The 18206-nt window shown below is 40.2% G+C and overlaps 1 protein-coding gene across 3 annotated transcripts in view; it reads left to right on the plus strand.

Moving 5' to 3' along the window:
• Positions 1-18206, plus strand: part of INTS6L (integrator complex subunit 6 like) — a 55310-nt gene that overhangs the window by 8196 nt on the left and 28908 nt on the right. For all 3 annotated transcript variants that reach the window (XM_068962085.1, XM_068962086.1, XM_068962087.1), the window contains exons 3-6: positions 15389-15538; positions 16335-16424; positions 16669-16852; positions 17134-17262. In XM_068962085.1, the coding sequence (XP_068818186.1) occupies positions 15389-15538; positions 16335-16424; positions 16669-16852; positions 17134-17262 (553 nt within the window). The remainder of the gene's footprint in view (positions 1-15388; positions 15539-16334; positions 16425-16668; positions 16853-17133; positions 17263-18206) is intronic.

The raw sequence follows: 18206 nt of genomic DNA on the forward strand, positions 1-18206 counted from the left end.
TGGATGCAAAAGGGCTTTGAAACCTCCAAGCTAGAGTTTGTACATTTCTCCTGAAAGGAAGAGCTATGAGGTGGATTTGAAGACAAATAGGGTAAGGATTCGGAGAAGGAAATGGCGACCCACTCCAGTGTTCTTGCCTGGAGAATCCCAGGGACAGGGGAGCCTGGTGGGCTGCTGTCTATGGGGTCGCACAGAGTCGGACACGACTGAAGCAACTTAGCAGCAGCAGCAGCAAGGTACGGATTGTGTGCTTGTTTGATGATGAGGCAGAAGCCTGTGTTGAGATGGGCTGTGGAGAGGGGAGGATGAAAGGTGGGAGAGATTTAAAATATGTAGTTGAAGTTGCCCCATTTTGCATGAATGCTAGTCACTTGAAAGCTTTTGACTTTGAGGTTGGGATGGGGGGTAGGAGGGACTGCGGGACAGGGCAACCATATGGAAAGGGCACATATGTCCTTTACATTTTGCCTTTGCTTCAAGAAGACAACTACTCCGAATACAGGGTTCTCACTTTCACAGAGTGTTCCAAAATGACAGCTCGTCCACATTTCAGGAACAAATGTGCTTTCTAGAGAAGGGCAGGATTGAAGGACGCTCTGTATGTGGGGAAGAGAGGACGGGGATGAAGAAGGGAACCAATTGGTTTAATTTAAGTACTTAAATGAGAAAGTCTTTGTAAACATGTCTTTCAGCACCCTTTTACCAAGAGTGTAGATGAGAGATCCAGGCAGTCCCTTTGTGTGCCTATTGGAAGCTTGGAACACACTATCTCCTGGATACAGTGTTCTAAATGGTGATTAGGTTCCCAGACCTTCCTCCCCAGGAAAGCCTATTTAACCCTTAATGCCACTTATCCATTGAACTATTGTGTTTGCTATTGTTTCTACTGGGAAATGGAGTTGGGATTCCAAGGTGCTTTGTTTAAAACACATCCTTTCCCCCCTTCTTCCTCATAGTTCCAGGTGGACTAGTAGTCCCAGAGAGGGGTGGGGACACTGTTAGAGCTCCAGCAATGAGGGTGAAGAGCTGAGACGGCAGTGAGGGCAGGTATGACTCTTCAGATACAACAGTCATTCACGTTAGATTGGTTGTATTTGCACCATTCAGGACAGCATCCCCTAGCCACATGTGGTTATTCAGCACTTGAATAGGTGGCTAGTTGGAATCAAGATGTTCTGTAAGTCTAAACTAAATGTGAGATTTTGAAGATTTAGTACCAAAACTGTATAAAATATATCATTAAGAATTTTTATATTGACTACAAATTTAAACAATATTTTTGATATACTTTGTTAAATATTTATCTCGCTTGTATTTTTAAAACATGGCTACATATGTGGCTTACCCTATATTTTTATTAGACAGCACTGTCGGTCTTTATTTTTTTCTTCATATATTTATGACAGTCATGTCCTAGAAATTGTTTCTGAACGAGGATCCTCTCTCTCAAAGTTCTGTTTTAAATGAGCACTTCCATAATGGAGTCATTTGTGCATGAAAGGTTATCATACAGTTCAGAGTTGATGGGTTGATAACCCTTGGCCCTGGGGCAAAAGTATGAAAGCATCCCATTCTTGTTTGTATTGAAAGCCAGTTTGGTTGCTTCGACTTTTGGATGTAGTTGGTGATCCAACTGGTTGGGTTAGAAGTTTTTTTCCTGGGCTAAGTACAAAAGAATATATATGTGAACTCCTAATAAGACTATAGTAATTTAGAATTCTGTTTGTAATATGTGGCTCATCAGTGGCACGAAATGTTCCATGCTTCTAGTGTTATTAGAAATATGTAACATATCCCTTACTAGATTTACATAGCTACTTGGCCCTAGAATTCCCAAGAACAGTATTCATCAAGAAAAAGAGGATAAAGGATAAATTCTTTAGCGTGGCATAGTGTAAAACCTAAGAAACAAAGAAGGGTTTGTATCAATGCTCTTGTTGAAGGCTTTCTTGAGGTTCCCTAGCAAAGCTCTTGTCTTGTATCATGGGAAGTCATTAGTAGCATTAAAAGGAAGGGGGTTGTCAAGTGAAGCCAATGGAGGGTTCCCATAATTATTACTTTCTCTAAGCTCAGTATTCCTAAGGTGGTTACAGGAGTGACAGTGCTATTTTTTGTTACTGTAATGGGTCCCATTTAAGGAATAAATACCAATATCTAATTCTGAGCCTGAGTGAGAGTACAGATATGCTGGTGAATAACATGTATATTGGAGAAAGGCATGGCAACCCACTTCAGTATTCTTGCCTGGAGAACTCCATGAACAGAGGAGCGCGGTGGGCTACAGTCCGTAGAGTTGCAAAGCATCAAACACGACTGAGCGCTAACACACAACGTGTATATGATGTGGAGCCATTTTATAGCCCTAGTTATAAATCCTTCTGAAACTTATCTTATAGTCAAAGATGTTATCTGACTTTCACAGATATAACTTGACTTATATCTACTTCCGTAATAATAAACAATAATATAATAGCTTTCTAATAATAGCTGTTGACATTTATTGAGTAATGCTGATGTACAGGGCAATGTGCCAATGAATGTACAGTGCTTATTTCATTTATCTTCCCAACAAACCTAAATCACAGGTACTACTATTATCCCCACTTAGCAGATAAGGAAACTGGGGCCCAGAAAGTGTAACTAATGTGGTTGAATAGTAACTTACGTCTCTGTGTATTCCAGAGTCTTAAGTAGCGAGCCACTTCACTTTTTATCAATTATGGTAGGATATTCCTTTTAATAACTTCTCAGTGATATTTTCTAATTGTGGGATATGTCCTAGAATCATGTATTTTAGACAGAATTATCATGCTATTGTTTATAGCTGTTTTTGATAACCATGTGTGATATTGGGTTGGCCAAAAAAATAGTTCAGGTTTTTCTGTAACATTGTATGGAAACCCAAACAAACTTTTTGGCCAGCCCGATATTAGAGCAAGTACTCGATGAATGAAAATTATTACTGCTAGTGTTATCATTTTGACTATTTCTCTGACTCTATGTAGGTGAATATCATGGTACATTTTTCTGTGAAACGCTTTGGTCTTTGATTATGCTCCCACTGAGGGAAAGATAAGGAGTTGTTGGGACTCTCAGTTGATGGAGCTTGAGATAGTTGGGAGTAGAGGTTGAGGACTGGGGCCTAGGCTGAGTAGGCCCTGTAGGAAGAATGACAGGCTTGAAAAAGCAACAGGGTGGTCTTTGGCTATTTAGTGGTCTCCAGAAACTGATATGTCATCTTCACTCTGTCAGTCCCCTGAAAATGTTTTTCTTGTAGGAGAACAAAAGACAGCCGATGTAGTACACAGTAGCCATTTAGTTGCCTTTAATCCACAACCTGCGGGAGAGGCAGCAGTGGTTTTGTAAAAAGCCTGAATGCACCCTACTGCCTTCACAGAGTTTTACCTATCAGCCAGTGCCTCCTCTCCTGGTTCACTCCTCATTTCAGCCAGATCTCCCATTCTCTTCAAGCCATTCCTCTGCCGTAACCAGATAGCTTTATCCCCCTGGTAAGAGGTGAATTTCAGAAGACTGGAGGTGCTACCCAACTAAGCCACTGGGGTCTTAACAAGAGAAAAGTTATACCAAGACGTCTGTGCTGATGTGCCAGATGTTCATAGAAAAAATAGAGTTCTGTATCTTAAACTATATGTCTGATAAATTGCACTTGCTCTTTTGTTAGTTATATCCTGCTCTGTAAGACACACAGTTCAGTAAACTTAGTACTAAGTACTCTGGACTTGGATGTTATTGAACAGAAGACTCAAAACATTTATTTGTGCAGTTAAGGAGTAGTACTATTGAGGGAAGTAAAATATAGTTTACTAAGGTCTTCAGATTTATTGTGTGTGTGCTCAGTTCCCCAGTTGTGTCTGACTCTTTGTGGCCCAGTGGACTGTAGGCCACTAGGCTCCTCTGTCCATGAGATTTCCCAGGCAAGAATACTGGAGTAGGTTTCCATTTCCTTCTTCAGGGGATCTTGCTGACCCAGGGATCAAACCCATGTCTCCTGTGTCCCCTGCATTGGTAGGGGGATTCTTTACCACTGGGTCACCTGGGAAGCCCACTATGTAGCTACTTCGGCTAATTTGCTAATGTTTATTCTTTTTGTCCTTGCCTATATTTAAAATTGTTAATGCTCCTTCCTTCCAGAAACTTATCACCTTCTCCATTCTGTTTTTCCACCCCTCTTTTCTTTCTGAAAAGTGTGTCCCTATCTGCAAAATTCTTTCCCTTGGTGAATGCATTCTACATCAATCATGGTTTCAAATATTCCTTTTACTCTCCATCTTGAGCTTCTCACCCGAGCATCTCTAGCTCATGACGGGACATCTCCACTCGACTATCTTTTAATTTTAATTTTTTTATTTTTTGGCCATGCTGCAGCCATGTGGGATCTTAGTTTCCCGACCAGGGACTGAACGTGTACCTCCTGCATTGGCAGTGCAGAGTCTTCACCACTGGACCACTAGGGAAGTCTCTGCCTATCTTTCCATCAGCTCATAGCATGTCAAACAGATCTCCTTATGGCTCTAAAACTATCCTGTCTTCTATATTCCCCATCTTTTAGTCACCCAGGATTGCAAGCTGGGCATTATTCACGTTTGATCCTGTCCTTCCATCTTCTAAGGCCCATGCCTTTGAAATATCCTTTATATATGTTCCTTCAACTCAATTTCTGGTGCCATCACTTCAGTCCAGGTCCTGACTTCTATGCTTTGGCCTGTAACAACCTTCTTCTGGAATATCCCAGTGAGTTCAGTTCAGACGCTCAGCCATGTCCGACTCTTTGTGACCCCATGGACTGTAGCACGCGAGGCTTCCCTGTCCATCACCAACTCCAGGAGCTTGCTCAAACCCATGTCCATCGAGTCGGTGATGCCATCCAACCATCTCGTCCTTTGTTGTCCCCTTCTCCTCCTGCCTTCAGTCTTTCCCAGTAGTGGAGTCTCCCAAGTGCCTCCCAAATTCCTATTCTACCCACACCAAGTGCTAACTTTCTAAAAAAGCTGATTTCATCCTATCACTCCCCTGCTCACAACCCTTCAGAGACTCCCCAGTGCCTATGGAATCAAGCCAAAATTGCTCAGTCTGCCATTCTGAGCTCTCTAGGGCCTGTTCCATGTGTCTGTATAAACGTGTTTCCCCTCATTCCCTCACAGGAGACCTGCCCTTCAGCCAGACCTCTCTTTCTACCACCTGAGTTTGTGTCCCCATTCCTGATGCCAACTCTTAGACCATCAGTTAACCAAAGGGAGAAGAGATAGAGAGCCAGAGGAGCCAGAGGCCCAGGGGAGGAGAGAAAATGCACTGAAAACATGCCAGTTAAGGGTGTGACTTGAGGAGAAGGAGGATGTGAGAGAAGATGCTTTAAATGCTGTTGTAATGATGAGAATTTGAAGTAGGAAGGGGGAGAGAGCTGGATTACTAAAAAGTTAGATGTTAAAACATCTAAACCAAGATGTTTAGATTTAAATTGGCCTCCAGTTGTCAGGAAGCCCTGCTGTTTAATCAGAAACCCCACACAACTAGACATTGAGTAATGGGATTCTTCCAGTGTTCTTGCCTGGAGAATTCCAGGGACTGGGGAGCTTGGTGGGCTGCCGTCTATGGGGTCTCATAGAGTTGGACACGACTGAAGTGACTTAGCAGCAGCAGGGAGAATAGCCTTTTAATACAGCCATGACATTGGAAAGTTGGGGGTCCTTCCTGTTGTATGTCTTGTAGAAGAACATGCATGATGTTTGGAGCCCCAGTGGTCCATTTTTCTTAAAAGCTGAAATGTGTTTAGACATTGTAAATTCCATTTCATTAGTGAAGCTGTATATTAGCAGTTTATTTCAAGTCTTTCTAGGTACTTTCATAAAAATTAGATTTGAAAAAGTGGTCACAGGATAGCCTGTCTGTTAGATCACACCATCCACAGTCAAGTAAGTCTGGCAAGTCATGTCTCTTTGGACTGGGAGGTAGAGACCAGGATTCTGTAGCCACAGTCTGCTACTGATTAGATACATGACCCAAGACAAGTCACGTAACCTTTTAAGGTGTCAGTTTTCTTATCTGTAAAATGAAGGGATTAGACTAGATTATTTCCACTATTCCTTCTGAAAAAGTCCAGGAGAGAATTGTATAGCTGAAAGGCAGGAAGTGGAATAATTCAGGCTGGGAAGTCAGGGTGATTTCAAACTTGCTTCAAAATTTTAGAAAACAGTTTCTGTAAGTGGTTAATGTGCTGTATCACATATCTACTGGTTAGATCAGTCACTCCAACTTATTGGTAAATGTCACTTCATTTTATTGGAGTCATTTCTGTTTGCTGCCAAACAATTTAAAGTTCAAGACAGATTCCTAGCCATGGTTACCTCTAAAGAGTGGAACTGACAGTTTGGTGAAGAGATAGACTAACTTTGTATTTCTGTTGGGATTTTTAACGATGAATGTGTGTTACTTTTATCATGTGAAAAACAGTTTATAAAATTTTTTGAGAGAATTTTAAATAAAGAATTAGTCTGGAGGAAAGAGATGCCATAAGATCTTTAGAAAGTAAGGAATGACCATTCTGCTCTCTCCTTTGTTAAACACTTTCTGTAATGTTTGGGTGGCTTAATCTCATTCCTGTCCCTGTGTATTTTTTTCCCAAGGCCACTTTTGTTGATTTTTATCTTGTGTGTGTGTTCATAAAAATGTCTTCTATCAGAACCGCAAATCTAAACAGTTGAACATGAGCCTTGTACTATAGCATTTTTTTTGTTTGGTTGGGTTTTTTCTTTTTTTTAATAATGGCTATTGGTCAATAGTTACAGTTGAAATGGACAGGGAGTGAAAGAGGAAACAATATTTATATCTGACCACATTTGGTAAATTCTTTGCAACTCTATGGCATTTTTCTTTCAGTAGCAGTTCAATTGCTTCTTGCACAGAGGAAAAACTTTGCTTTCTACATGTTAGCATCCTCTGGTGGAGATCAAATTACTTTTGATCTTATGCTTTCTCTGAGAGGTGTGCTACTTTATAATTTTATTTTAATTCTCTGGGGTAAGAATTGAAAAGTAATACATGAATTTTGCAAATATTTTAAGCTAATCCCTATGATTGTTAATCCACCAAAAAACCCTCAAACTAGGTATCTTAAAGAGACCAGTGACACAAAAATGGTAAACTTTGTAAGGATGAAATCATGTCTTTGCCCGGTTTACTTAAAAATTTGTGGTTATGAGAGTCTTTAACCATCTGCTGAAAAAAAAACAATCCAGCAGGCCACAGTCTGTCAAATAAATTTCTGCAACATACTAGGAAATCAGTTTCTAAGAACTTCTTTAAAAAGTAGAAGACTCAAGTAAGCCAGATTTCTTTTACATGATCTTGGCTGGTAGTATTTCCTGAAGCTTGTGGATGGAAATTCATGGACTGAACCACAGAATGATAGTATTCAGAGTTCTCTGGGAGAGAACTGATGTAATCAAATAAAATGGACTTCGGGCATTTTACCAAGTTCAAGACACTAAGAGTGCCCCTAGGGAAACGTTGACAAAAAGGAATCCAAGAAAACTGGATATTCTTAAAACAAGTAATTTTACAACAGAAAGCTGTATTGGTACACATAAAACACAGAATAATAGAATGCCTCCTTTGAACCTAGAAGTGTATCAGTACCTTGAATCAAGTGAGAAAACCACACTCACACAAAAAAGTAAAATCAGACCAAATTGCTAGAGTATTAAAGGGAAAAATTGTATTAGATAGGGTCTGAAAATAGAATGCAAAATAGAGAGTTTTTCAAAGTTGATACAAGAAGGAAGAAAATCCTAAAATGATACAGTGTCTTCCTAATGTGTATTTCACAAATTTAACAACCTTTTTTATAGGTGTGCTAGCTGTAAACACAATTTTAAAAGACATTTGAGCATATTAAAGTGATTTCAGCTGTTACATGTTCTGTTTACCTAAGAGGGTAAGTAAACCTCCTCTTATATGTATCAGAATTGGAGTCCGTTTTAGTTGCGAGAAGATAATTCTCAAAGTTGAAGACTTTCAACTTGCACAAATATTCCATATAAGGCTAAGGGCAAAGACCAAGGGGAAAGTCATATGTCTTCTCAGGAGACAGAGTTGATTAGAAAAGCAGGGCTTCTTATTTTTCATGTCATCCTGTCCCACTGATCAGTTTACCAACACAAGAACAGTTTGTGATGACAAAGATGATAGAATGGTAAATTGGAGAAGAAGGTTAAGTTGGTTGAAAAGATACTGTTGAAGTTGATTTATTCAAATTGTCTGGGATGTTGCAGAACAAGTTTTTCCCAAACTATGGAGAGCAGATGGAAAAAGGAAAATAGTTTATCTTTCAAGGAGAGAAATGATGGCCCTGCTAAATTTAGACTCTTTGGCCTTAACTTGCAACATCTGGGAAAATACTCAAATCTGTTCATCATCTCGTTTGTAACCACCTAGAAGAAGAGCTCAAAGTTCAGGATAGTCTTCTGTATGGGTTTATGAAGGGCATATATAACTAGACTGATTTCATTTCCTTTCATTAAAGTTAAAAAGTCTTGTCAAAGAGAAGGAAACATGCATTTTCTCTCTGGAATCCAGTGAGGCTCTTTCTTCATTGTGATGCACTTGCTAACCAGCTAGGAAGCCTTGGACTGAACTGAACTGCTCTTCAGGGCAGGGTCCAAATAGGCTTTGGGGGACAGTAAGAGGGACTGAGCACGTGATGCTCCTTCAGTGAGAGAGAACCTGGCTTGTGACAATCTGTAATACAGAAGGATTATTTTTGCTGTTTGAAAAGATTCACTGCCATTCATTCCCTTTCAGAAGCTGTCACCCTAGAAAATTTTAGCTATTTAACTTTTTAAATTTATAAATATTCCATTTGTAAGGTCTTTTAGGGGGCGTTTCTCCTGTGGAAAGTTAGATGCAGCTGCCCTAAAAAAATGTTTTTCAGTTACCTTGGATGGAGAAACCAAAAACACATTCATTAAATCTTCACTATATACTAAATCTAACACGATCATTTATAATTTGGAAAAGGATTACAGGTGACCTTTAGAGATAGAACAAGGGTTTATAGAACAAGCTCTAACACCACTCCCACATCCCCTCCAAGGACAGTTCATCTGTTCTTTGTCTCTTTTTCTTGTTTATACTTCCTGGCAAGATTTCCTTGGAGGAAAGGGGGTCTTCATTTTAAAAAATAAAAATAAAACAAGCATCAGTGAATCAGAGAAATGGTCCTGCTGAAATGGGATGGAGTTCAGAAAGGACAAGTGTTAGGATACTGAGGTTTGGAGGAGCCATTAAATAACATCCCTACCTTTCCCTCCTCCATTGAAACCAATGGAGAAATAAGGCAGACACAGGAACCAGCCAGTGTTCTAAGTAACAGCCTTATTCCTGATAAAAGCTATACTGGAGGGTGTAGCCTAGCTGTGTGTTCATGAAAAGCTTCCACATAGTTCACATGTGTTGACAGACCTCCACTAAGGTCTGTTGTAGGGGCAGAACCTACCCTTTAAACACCATAACGTCAGAGGACAGACCAGATAAGAAGATGGAAATAGGGGTGCAGAGGGTAATAGAAAATATTTCTTTTAGGCTTTACCTTTCTGAGGAAATAAATACAAACTCTTTCCTTTCTGTGCTGATATTAGTGGGGAATAAACAACTAGTGGGATAGTCTGTAGAGCTTTGGGGAGAACCCAAGTCACTGATAGAGTAAAAGGCCCATGCTATTTCTGCTGATATTCAAAGATGTCTTTAGTTGGCTATACACATTTAAACCAGGCCTGAATTAGCATTTTTATTAAGATATGAGGCATTTTTCTTTCTGTAATTCAGATTTTTTTTAACAAGGTCACTAGTAGAGAGTGACTGGGGGCTATTTTATTTATTTATTTATTTTTGGCTGTGCTCTGCAGCGTGTGGGATCTTAACTTCCTGACCAGGGATCGAACCCATGCCCCCTGCATTGGGAGCACAGAGTCTTAACCACTGGACCATCAGGGAAGTCCCTGTAAGTCAAACTTATATAAAGGATGAATACAAGGTATGGAATAATAGAATATAAAGGCTGAAAAGGATCTTAGAATTGGTTTTCAATATTTCATTGCTTAAATGAGGAAACAGCTCCAGTAAGGGGTAAACGGTTTACTCTGGACCACTTGTTTTGCTAGTTAATTATGGTCAGGATTGGACCAGGGTCTTCCAAATGCCAATTCACTGCTCCCCACACCCAACTGTTCTGCATTCTGACATCAGGGAAAGTAGGCTTAAATGAAATTTGGAAATTCTATTAAACTTATGAACATTTAAGCTAGTATAACAAGACATGTCTATGGGTTGAATATATGGAACATGTAGAAGAATCTCTAGTAGAATGGTTTGCATTGGTGGCTTTACAGTTAGGCTGTGCTGTGTGTTGTGCTGTGCTTAGTCACTCAGTCATGTCCAACGCTTTGGGACCCCGTGGACTGTAGCCCACCAGGCTCCTCTGTCCATGGAATTATCCAGGCAAGAATACTAGAATGGGTTGCCATTCCCTTCTCCAGGGGATCTCCCCAACCCAGGGATCGAACCCAGGTCTCCCACATTGCAGGTGTATTCTTTACCATCTGAGCCACTAGGGAAGCCCACAGTTAGGCTACCTGGGTTCAAATCCTGGCTGTGTCACTTACTAGTTGTTTTGACCCAGACAAGATGCTTATCCTCTCTGAGCCTCAGTGTGCTCATCTGTTAAATGGGAAATAATAATAGTACCCACTTCATAGGGTGGTTATGAGGCTCAGATGAGAAGGATACTTATAAAATATTCTGTTTAGCATAAGTGAGTGCCTGACACATAGGCACTGATAAATATTGCCTGTGATTATTATTTATTGTCATATCATTATCCTCATTTTACTTCTGGGGGACTTTAAAAACTTGATCTGTGAAGACAGCAAAGTCTTGGTTTAGAATTCCCCCCACTCCAGCTTACTCCTTTTTCCTAAACATCTATTCTTCAGTTCTCTCAGGGTAGAAGTTTTGTAATCATCTTTTACTCTGCCTCCTTTAGGCCTATTGTCTGTCTGTCACCAAGTCCTGTCTTGGTGGTTCAAATGTTTCTCAATTAACCCCTTTCTCCTAATTTCTGTCCTAATTCAGACCCTGATTCCCTCAGACCTGGATGCCTATTCAAACCTCCTAGCTTCTTTTTCCTAGCCACAGCTTCTTCTTCTTCAGTCTATCCTATAATTCACTGCCAGACTGACCTTCCTGAGATGCTGTTTGATCCTGTCTCCCCCTGCCTTGGAATCTGTAATGAGTCTATTTTCTGCCAATGCAAGGCCAAGTTCTCCTGCCTGACCTTCAGCTCCCTCTAGATCCTCTCTACCCAATAGGTATTTAATGCCAGCCATCCACAGCAGTTCAGATTTTCTAGTAGCCACGTTAAAAAGTAATCTCTAGTCAGACTGGCCATGTTTCAAGTTCTCAGTGGCCCCGTGTGGCTGAATAGTGCAACTCCAGACTGTGCCTCTCTGACTGTCCCCACTCCCCAAACAAGACATACCCACATCTTACTTCCTCCTGGTTTATGAAAACAAAATAGGGATGCTAATACCATCCTTATTTTATAGGATTGTCTTAGGCAAATGTGAAGTGTGAAAGTGCTTTGTAAGCTGTAAAGCTCCATAAAAAATATGAAAATTATTGTCAAAAGTAAAAGGCTTTACTGTGGGAGATTGGATACATGTATATGTACATGTATATGTATGGCTGAGTCTCTTTGCTGTCCACCTGAAACTATCACAACATTGGTAATCAGCTATACTCCAATATAAAATAAGAAGTTATAAAAAAGAAAGGTTTTACTGACATAAAAGTAGGATATCTTTGGAGTAATTTGAAATAAAAGACTTTATTAAGAACAACGAGCTGTCCTAAATTCATTTATGAAAAAATCAACTACAAGCAGTGACTGAAGAATATAAACATCTACTTTCTCCCACTGGCTCTAAATAATTATCTTTTGGGAAGAATTTTTCACATTAATAAGACTCTCCAGATATTTAAATTCCTCTTTAGGCCTTTTTTCCCCTTCAGCATTCTGAGGACTGGATTTAGGGGCATTAATTCTTCTCTAGAAGAAACTAAACTGCTACCAGGAAGTTTATTGTTTTGGGTAGTAAATATAGTCCATACACTTTTAGTACTGAGATAGGCCTAGCATTCAAATCTCATGTATTATCTAATTCATTGCAAAGGATTGGAATTGGCCTAAAAATTGAATGCCAGTGATTCAGGTGTAGAAACAATTTGTAAAACGTTTTCAACTCATATGATAAAGGAAATTTTAAGGAGCAATTATTCTGACAGGTGGATTAGTGACAATTTGTACACAATATTTGAAACACTGATGAGTTATAGGGTGCTTGCCTAGATGGTACTCAAACCTTATCCCAACCCTTTACCAGATTAAATAGTTCACTATTTTTTCTTTAGTTGTGCCTTGAATTAGCTGGTGCCTCTCAGGAATTCAACACTCACTGCAGACAGAACTAAGATTGCAGTGTAGAAGTTAGATTGCTAAATGAAGTCATTCTGGAAAAAAAAAAAGTCTATAAAGTGGCTTCTGGGTGAAAGACCCCACCATTCACAGGTTTGCCCAAGCCAGAAAACTCAGCCTAATGTATGACCCTTTTTATCCCTCATGCATCCCCCTAATTAGCTACTAAATCCTTCTGACTCCACCCACCTCTGAAATACTTCTTTAATCTGCAGCCTCCTCTCCATCTCCACTGCCCTCCCTCAGGCTTTCATCACATTTCTTGTAGGTTATTGCAACATTCCCCAAACCAGTTTCCCTACCTCAAGCGTCAGCTTCCCCTCCACCCCACAATTTATTCTCCAACTCCCAAGAGAATGATCTTGCTAAAATACAGATATGATCATGCCACTCCCCTAATAAAAACTTCAAGTCATTCCTAGGGCCAACAGATAAAATCCAAAGTACTGAGCACAATGTACAAAGCACATTACAGTCAGAGCCCAGCTTATCAGCTTTGCCTCCCACCGTGTACCCAGAGCGATGATAATCAAATTACTTGTGGCTCCCCAGGAAGCCCTAGCCTTTTATAAACTCTCTGTTCTCTTCCTTTGGACTGCCCCCTCCACTCCTCACATCAGCGTAGGGATCCCGTGATCTTCTTTTCCTGCCATTGTGTGTGTGTGTTAGTCGCTCAGTCATGTCCAACGCTTTGGGACCCCATGGACTGTAACCCACCAGGCTCCTTTGTCCATGGGATTCTCCAGGCAAGACTACTGGAGTGGGTTGCCATTTCCTTCTCCAAGTCTCCTGCCATTAGACTTCTTCAAATGCCCAATCTTCTGTGACAGGCTTTCCTAGCTCCCTGGTTTTTTGTTCTTTCCGTCCCCATAACTGCATTTCTTATTCCTTTGCTGCTTGAACTCATCAAGGGCTAATTCCTCTCAATATCTCCAGCATAGCATAGTTGGTCCATAAAAATTGGTTGGATAAATAAAGGAAAGAATTGATACTATCCCTCTCCCCCACCCCCAGCTGTAGACCTTCTCTTCTGCTTCAAAGAATAAGTTTTTAATTCAGTGTGATTTATAATCATCTGATATTTCTAAGTATTTGATGAGGACAGTTGAAATAATAATCCTTGCTTTTAAGTAAACTGAGAAGATATTCCTTGGGCCAAAGGAATACATGGAAAGATTTTACCTTTAGATGCTTTGACTTATAGTGTATGTTAGGAAACACACATACAATGCACATTTTTAACTTCACAGAATCCAGACTGTTGGACAGGAAAGGATCTTAAATAAGGATCACCTTCACCTTGAATGGTTATGAAGATTGGGTACTATTCAAACCTAGGGGACACCATTCTCATTTGAATGGCTCTCCAGGGCTGTAACATACACAGCCTCACACAGTATCCCTGTTTATCTAAATCTCTTCATTTTCAGATAATGAAGTGTAGGTCCTAAGAACCAACAAAGTTGCTCAAGGTTATGCAGATACTTCATAGCAGGGTACAGGCAATCTCTTCTGCCTCTCAGTCATTCTGACCCAGATTGCTTTAGAAGGCTATAAAACTAGAAAAGATAATGTTTGCTCTAGTTGTATGGATAATGGTCTTTAGCTAAATATGAAACTTCAATCATTTCATTTAGTTTTGCATTATTTGCTCTGGCTTTCCACCTCCAGCTGTACTGATCTGGTGGGCATGACTTCAGCTTTCAGCCTATTACACGACTGCCCTTAGGGCAGTTACCCTTTGTCCCACCAGGTTGCCAAGCTGTGCTGCCTGCCCTCTACCTTGCTGGTCTACTCCTTTGTGACCTGTTAGCTGCCATCTTCTTTTTGCTTCTCTTCTTGGCATTTCGTGCTGCTTCGTTTTTATAGCCGCATTGCTGACCAGTCAATGTGGTCCTTTCCTTCTATTCTACAAACCATTCAACCACAGCATATTGGCTGTTGACCTTGAGTTTTTGGTTCTCTGCTACTGTTCGTACCAGCTAGGGGTGCCTAGGCTATGCTGCTTCTTTGCCAAATGTTTTTGTTTCTTTTCTTTCTCCCTTACTCTAGATTTGGGGCTTTCTGAATGCTTAAAGATGCCAGACAGGTTGTCTCCAGATACTTGTGACTCCATTCCTATAATTCTCCTTATACTTTTGTTTAAAGTGAAAGTATTGTTTGGGAAGAATTATCTTGGTTAGAAAAGCTCAGGTAGGTCAGATGCTCATAATAGTTGATTGTATCAAGGATGATGCATTAAAAAAAATAACTCCTTCTTCTCCCCCTTATTCCTTGTTCATCCTCAGTGTCAAACTAAAGTAAATACTGTGGTGTTTTGGTAGGTTTGATTGAGCCTGAATAGAAAACTAGTAGACTTCTTGAGCCAAAGCCCACCAGCCATAATGGACTGAATTCACTGTTTGCATCTTTGCTCTTGATCATTAAGGTGGCAGATCTTTCTCAAACTGGTTGCTTGCTTTAGTTCCACTTGATCAGTCAATATATAGAATATAATATACTTAATGAACTATCAGGCTTCCCCAATGGCTCAGTGGGTAAAGAATCTGCCTGCAATGCAGGGGATGTGGGTTTGGTCCCTGGGTTGGGAAGATCCCCTGGAGAAGGAAATGGCAACCCACTCCAGTATTTTTGCCTGGAGAATTCTATGGACTGAGGAGCCTGGGGACCTACAGTCCATGGGGTCGCAAAGAGTCAGACAGCTGAGCAACTGAGCACACACATGCACACAAGAAATTATTGATTTGTTAGAGGTTGGATACTTGTTATTTAGTGGTTGTTTGCATTTTATATATTGTTCATTGTGTAATTGGGAATTTTTTGTAAATGTTTGGCTTTCAGGCTGGTTGGAAGGAAAATCACGCAACATTCATGAGTGAACTAAAAAATCTTCAGGCTTCTGGACTGACTACTCTTGGTCAGGCTCTAAGATCCTCATTTGATTTGTTAAATCTCAATAGATTAATATCTGGAATAGACAATTATGGACAGGTAAAAAATTCTTTGAGTGAGTATAGCTAATTTATTTTGGTGACTTGGGGTAAGAATTTAAAATTGGGCATGGCAACCAAGTTTTCTGCTCCTTTTCATAACATCCAAAAGGAGGTCCATGTGTAGTTTAAATATATACTTTAACAAAAATCCTTTAAGTAGAGTCTTTTATGTGCTTTGACCATAAAATAGTTAAAATTGCCTACCCATCAGATCATCAGTTATAATGGGATGAAGAAATTGTTGAAAAATATTGGAACAAGACAGTTGAAGAGAAACTTTCAGAGTCCTAAGTCCCTCATCCCTCCCAAGTCAATGAAAAAGCTCTATCATAAGAGGAAGGCAGAATAGCATTTGCTGCAGCGATCATTGCACTTTTCTACTGTAAAAACTGCTCACAATAACCAGAGTCACCGTCCAGGTTACAAATATAAGTCATTATATCCCCCTTTCTGTGCCAAGATTCTGAATGGAATCATGGGTGTGGATGATGCTGCCATTGTAATGTCTTTGATATCTTTCATGGTTACCTAGAAAGCAGTGGGGGGGGGGGGCATTTGGATGTTATGGTTTGAGAGGTTCCTGAATTATAAGAATTCCTCAGTTTATTCTGAATGTTACCTCTGCAGAGATTGTTATTTTGATCCCCACCCACTTCAGTCCCTAATCTTTTCCTTCTTATTTATCCAGGCAAATTTTATCACATACTTGAGAGATCATAGGCAAGATAAATGTAAAAATTGAAATACAGTTTTATTACTTTACATAGCTCTAATACTTTTTAAATGTATTTTAGGGACGAAATCCATTTTTTTTAGAACCATCTATTTTAATTACCATCACAGATGGAAACAAGTTAACGAGTACTTCTGGTGTTCAAGAAGAGGTGAGATTTCATTTTTTTTTTAAATTTCGTTTAAATGGCAGAGAACATGCAGCTATTTCTGCACGTGGGAGGCATACATTCCCAGTTAAAAATAAATTTAATCAAATGTTCCATCTTGGGAATCCCTGAAAGATAGCCTCATTTTATTGACAACATCAAAGAAAAGTGAACCCTTTAACTCTTGAATTGTCTTCATTTTTGTATGAGTTGTTATGATGAAACTTTTCCAATTTTGCCTTATCAGCTTCATCTGCCTTTGAATTCTCCTCTGCCTGGAAGTGAACTAACTAAAGAACCTTTTCGTTGGGATCAAAGGTTGTTTGCCCTGGTGTTGCGTTTGCCTGGATTGGCTTCTACTGAACCAGAGCAGATAGGGAGTGTACCAACTGATGAATCTGCCATCACACAGATGTGTGAAGTCACAGGAGGTACTGGCGGATATCTACTATTTCTAAAGGGAAGAATTCAGGGCAGCAGAGTACCACTTTCCGTAAATGCCATATCCTAGCTTTACTTTTTTCCCTTCTGTATCTTTTAACTCTGCTGCTTAAGCTCATCATTAGTGTGAGGTTTGCTCCCAGTGTGAGCTTCCCTGGTGGCTCATAGTTTTGATTATTTTGAGTTGTATTTTAGGATTTCAAATGCTTATATTGTTAAGTAGTATTTTATTTGATCAACCTTGTACTATTTGTTTTTCCTTCTGGTTTAGGTCGCTCCTACTGTGTTAGAACACAAAGAATGTTGAATCAATGTTTAGAATCTTTAGTTCAAAAAGTTCAGAGTGGTGTAGTTATTAACTTTGAAAAAACAGGACCAGATCCACTTCCTATTGGAGAAGGTACAGTAGATCACCTTTTTTTCTTTTAACCTTAAAATGTTACATAGGAGAGCAATCTGAGACTGAGAAAACATTGAACTAATCGCAAAGGATACTGTCTTCACTAGCCACCCACATTCAAGGGTTTACAGACATCCATCCAAACAGCTACCATTCATCCATTGCCTGTGGCTACCTTTCTAGCTTTAATTCAATGTCAATTCTTCCTCAGAACATTCTTCCCTTTCCCTGCCCATTTCATATTTCTGGTCCTAGTGTTAGGATGACACTGATTTTTTCACTTCTCTAGTCATGAAATAGCTGGAGATTCACGACAGAGTGCCACTTAACCAAACATCTGGTTTTGGTCTTGTGAGTGCCAATGTGTCAAACTGTCTTGATGAAATCCAAATTGGTTACCACACATCAGCAAGAGGTTGTGAATGTTTAGCCAGGACCTGCTAGTATTCTATAAGATCCTACACCAGTATTTTCCTGGCCACTGTTCTTTTTTGGGGGAGGGGTAAGTCGGGGAGGGCTCCACGTGGCTTGTGGGATCTTAGTTCCTTGATCAGGGATGGAACCTGGGCCCCTGCAGTGGAAGGGCAGAGTCTTAACCACTGAACTGCAAGGGAAGTCCCTCTTGGCCATTTATTAACTGCGGAACCTTTTGTCTTCAAATGAGATTTTATAGAAACTTCAACATCTCAAAATACGAAAGCAGAGATACTTTTGTATTGGGAAAGGGAATCATACCCCATTGCATGGCTCCCTCAGAGCTCTGGGCTTCCCTGGTGGCTCAGACAGTAAAGCAGCTGCCTGCAATGTGGGAGACCCGGGTTCGATCCCTGGGTTGGGAAGATCCCCTGGAGAAGGAAATGGCAACCCATTCCAGTACTCTTGCCTGGAAAATTCCATGGACTGAGGAGCCTGGTAGGCTACAGTCCATGGGGTCACAAAGAGTC

This window comes from Capricornis sumatraensis, chromosome X (genome assembly GCF_032405125.1).
Source record: "Capricornis sumatraensis isolate serow.1 chromosome X, serow.2, whole genome shotgun sequence".
Taxonomy (NCBI): Eukaryota; Metazoa; Chordata; class Mammalia; order Artiodactyla; family Bovidae; genus Capricornis; species Capricornis sumatraensis.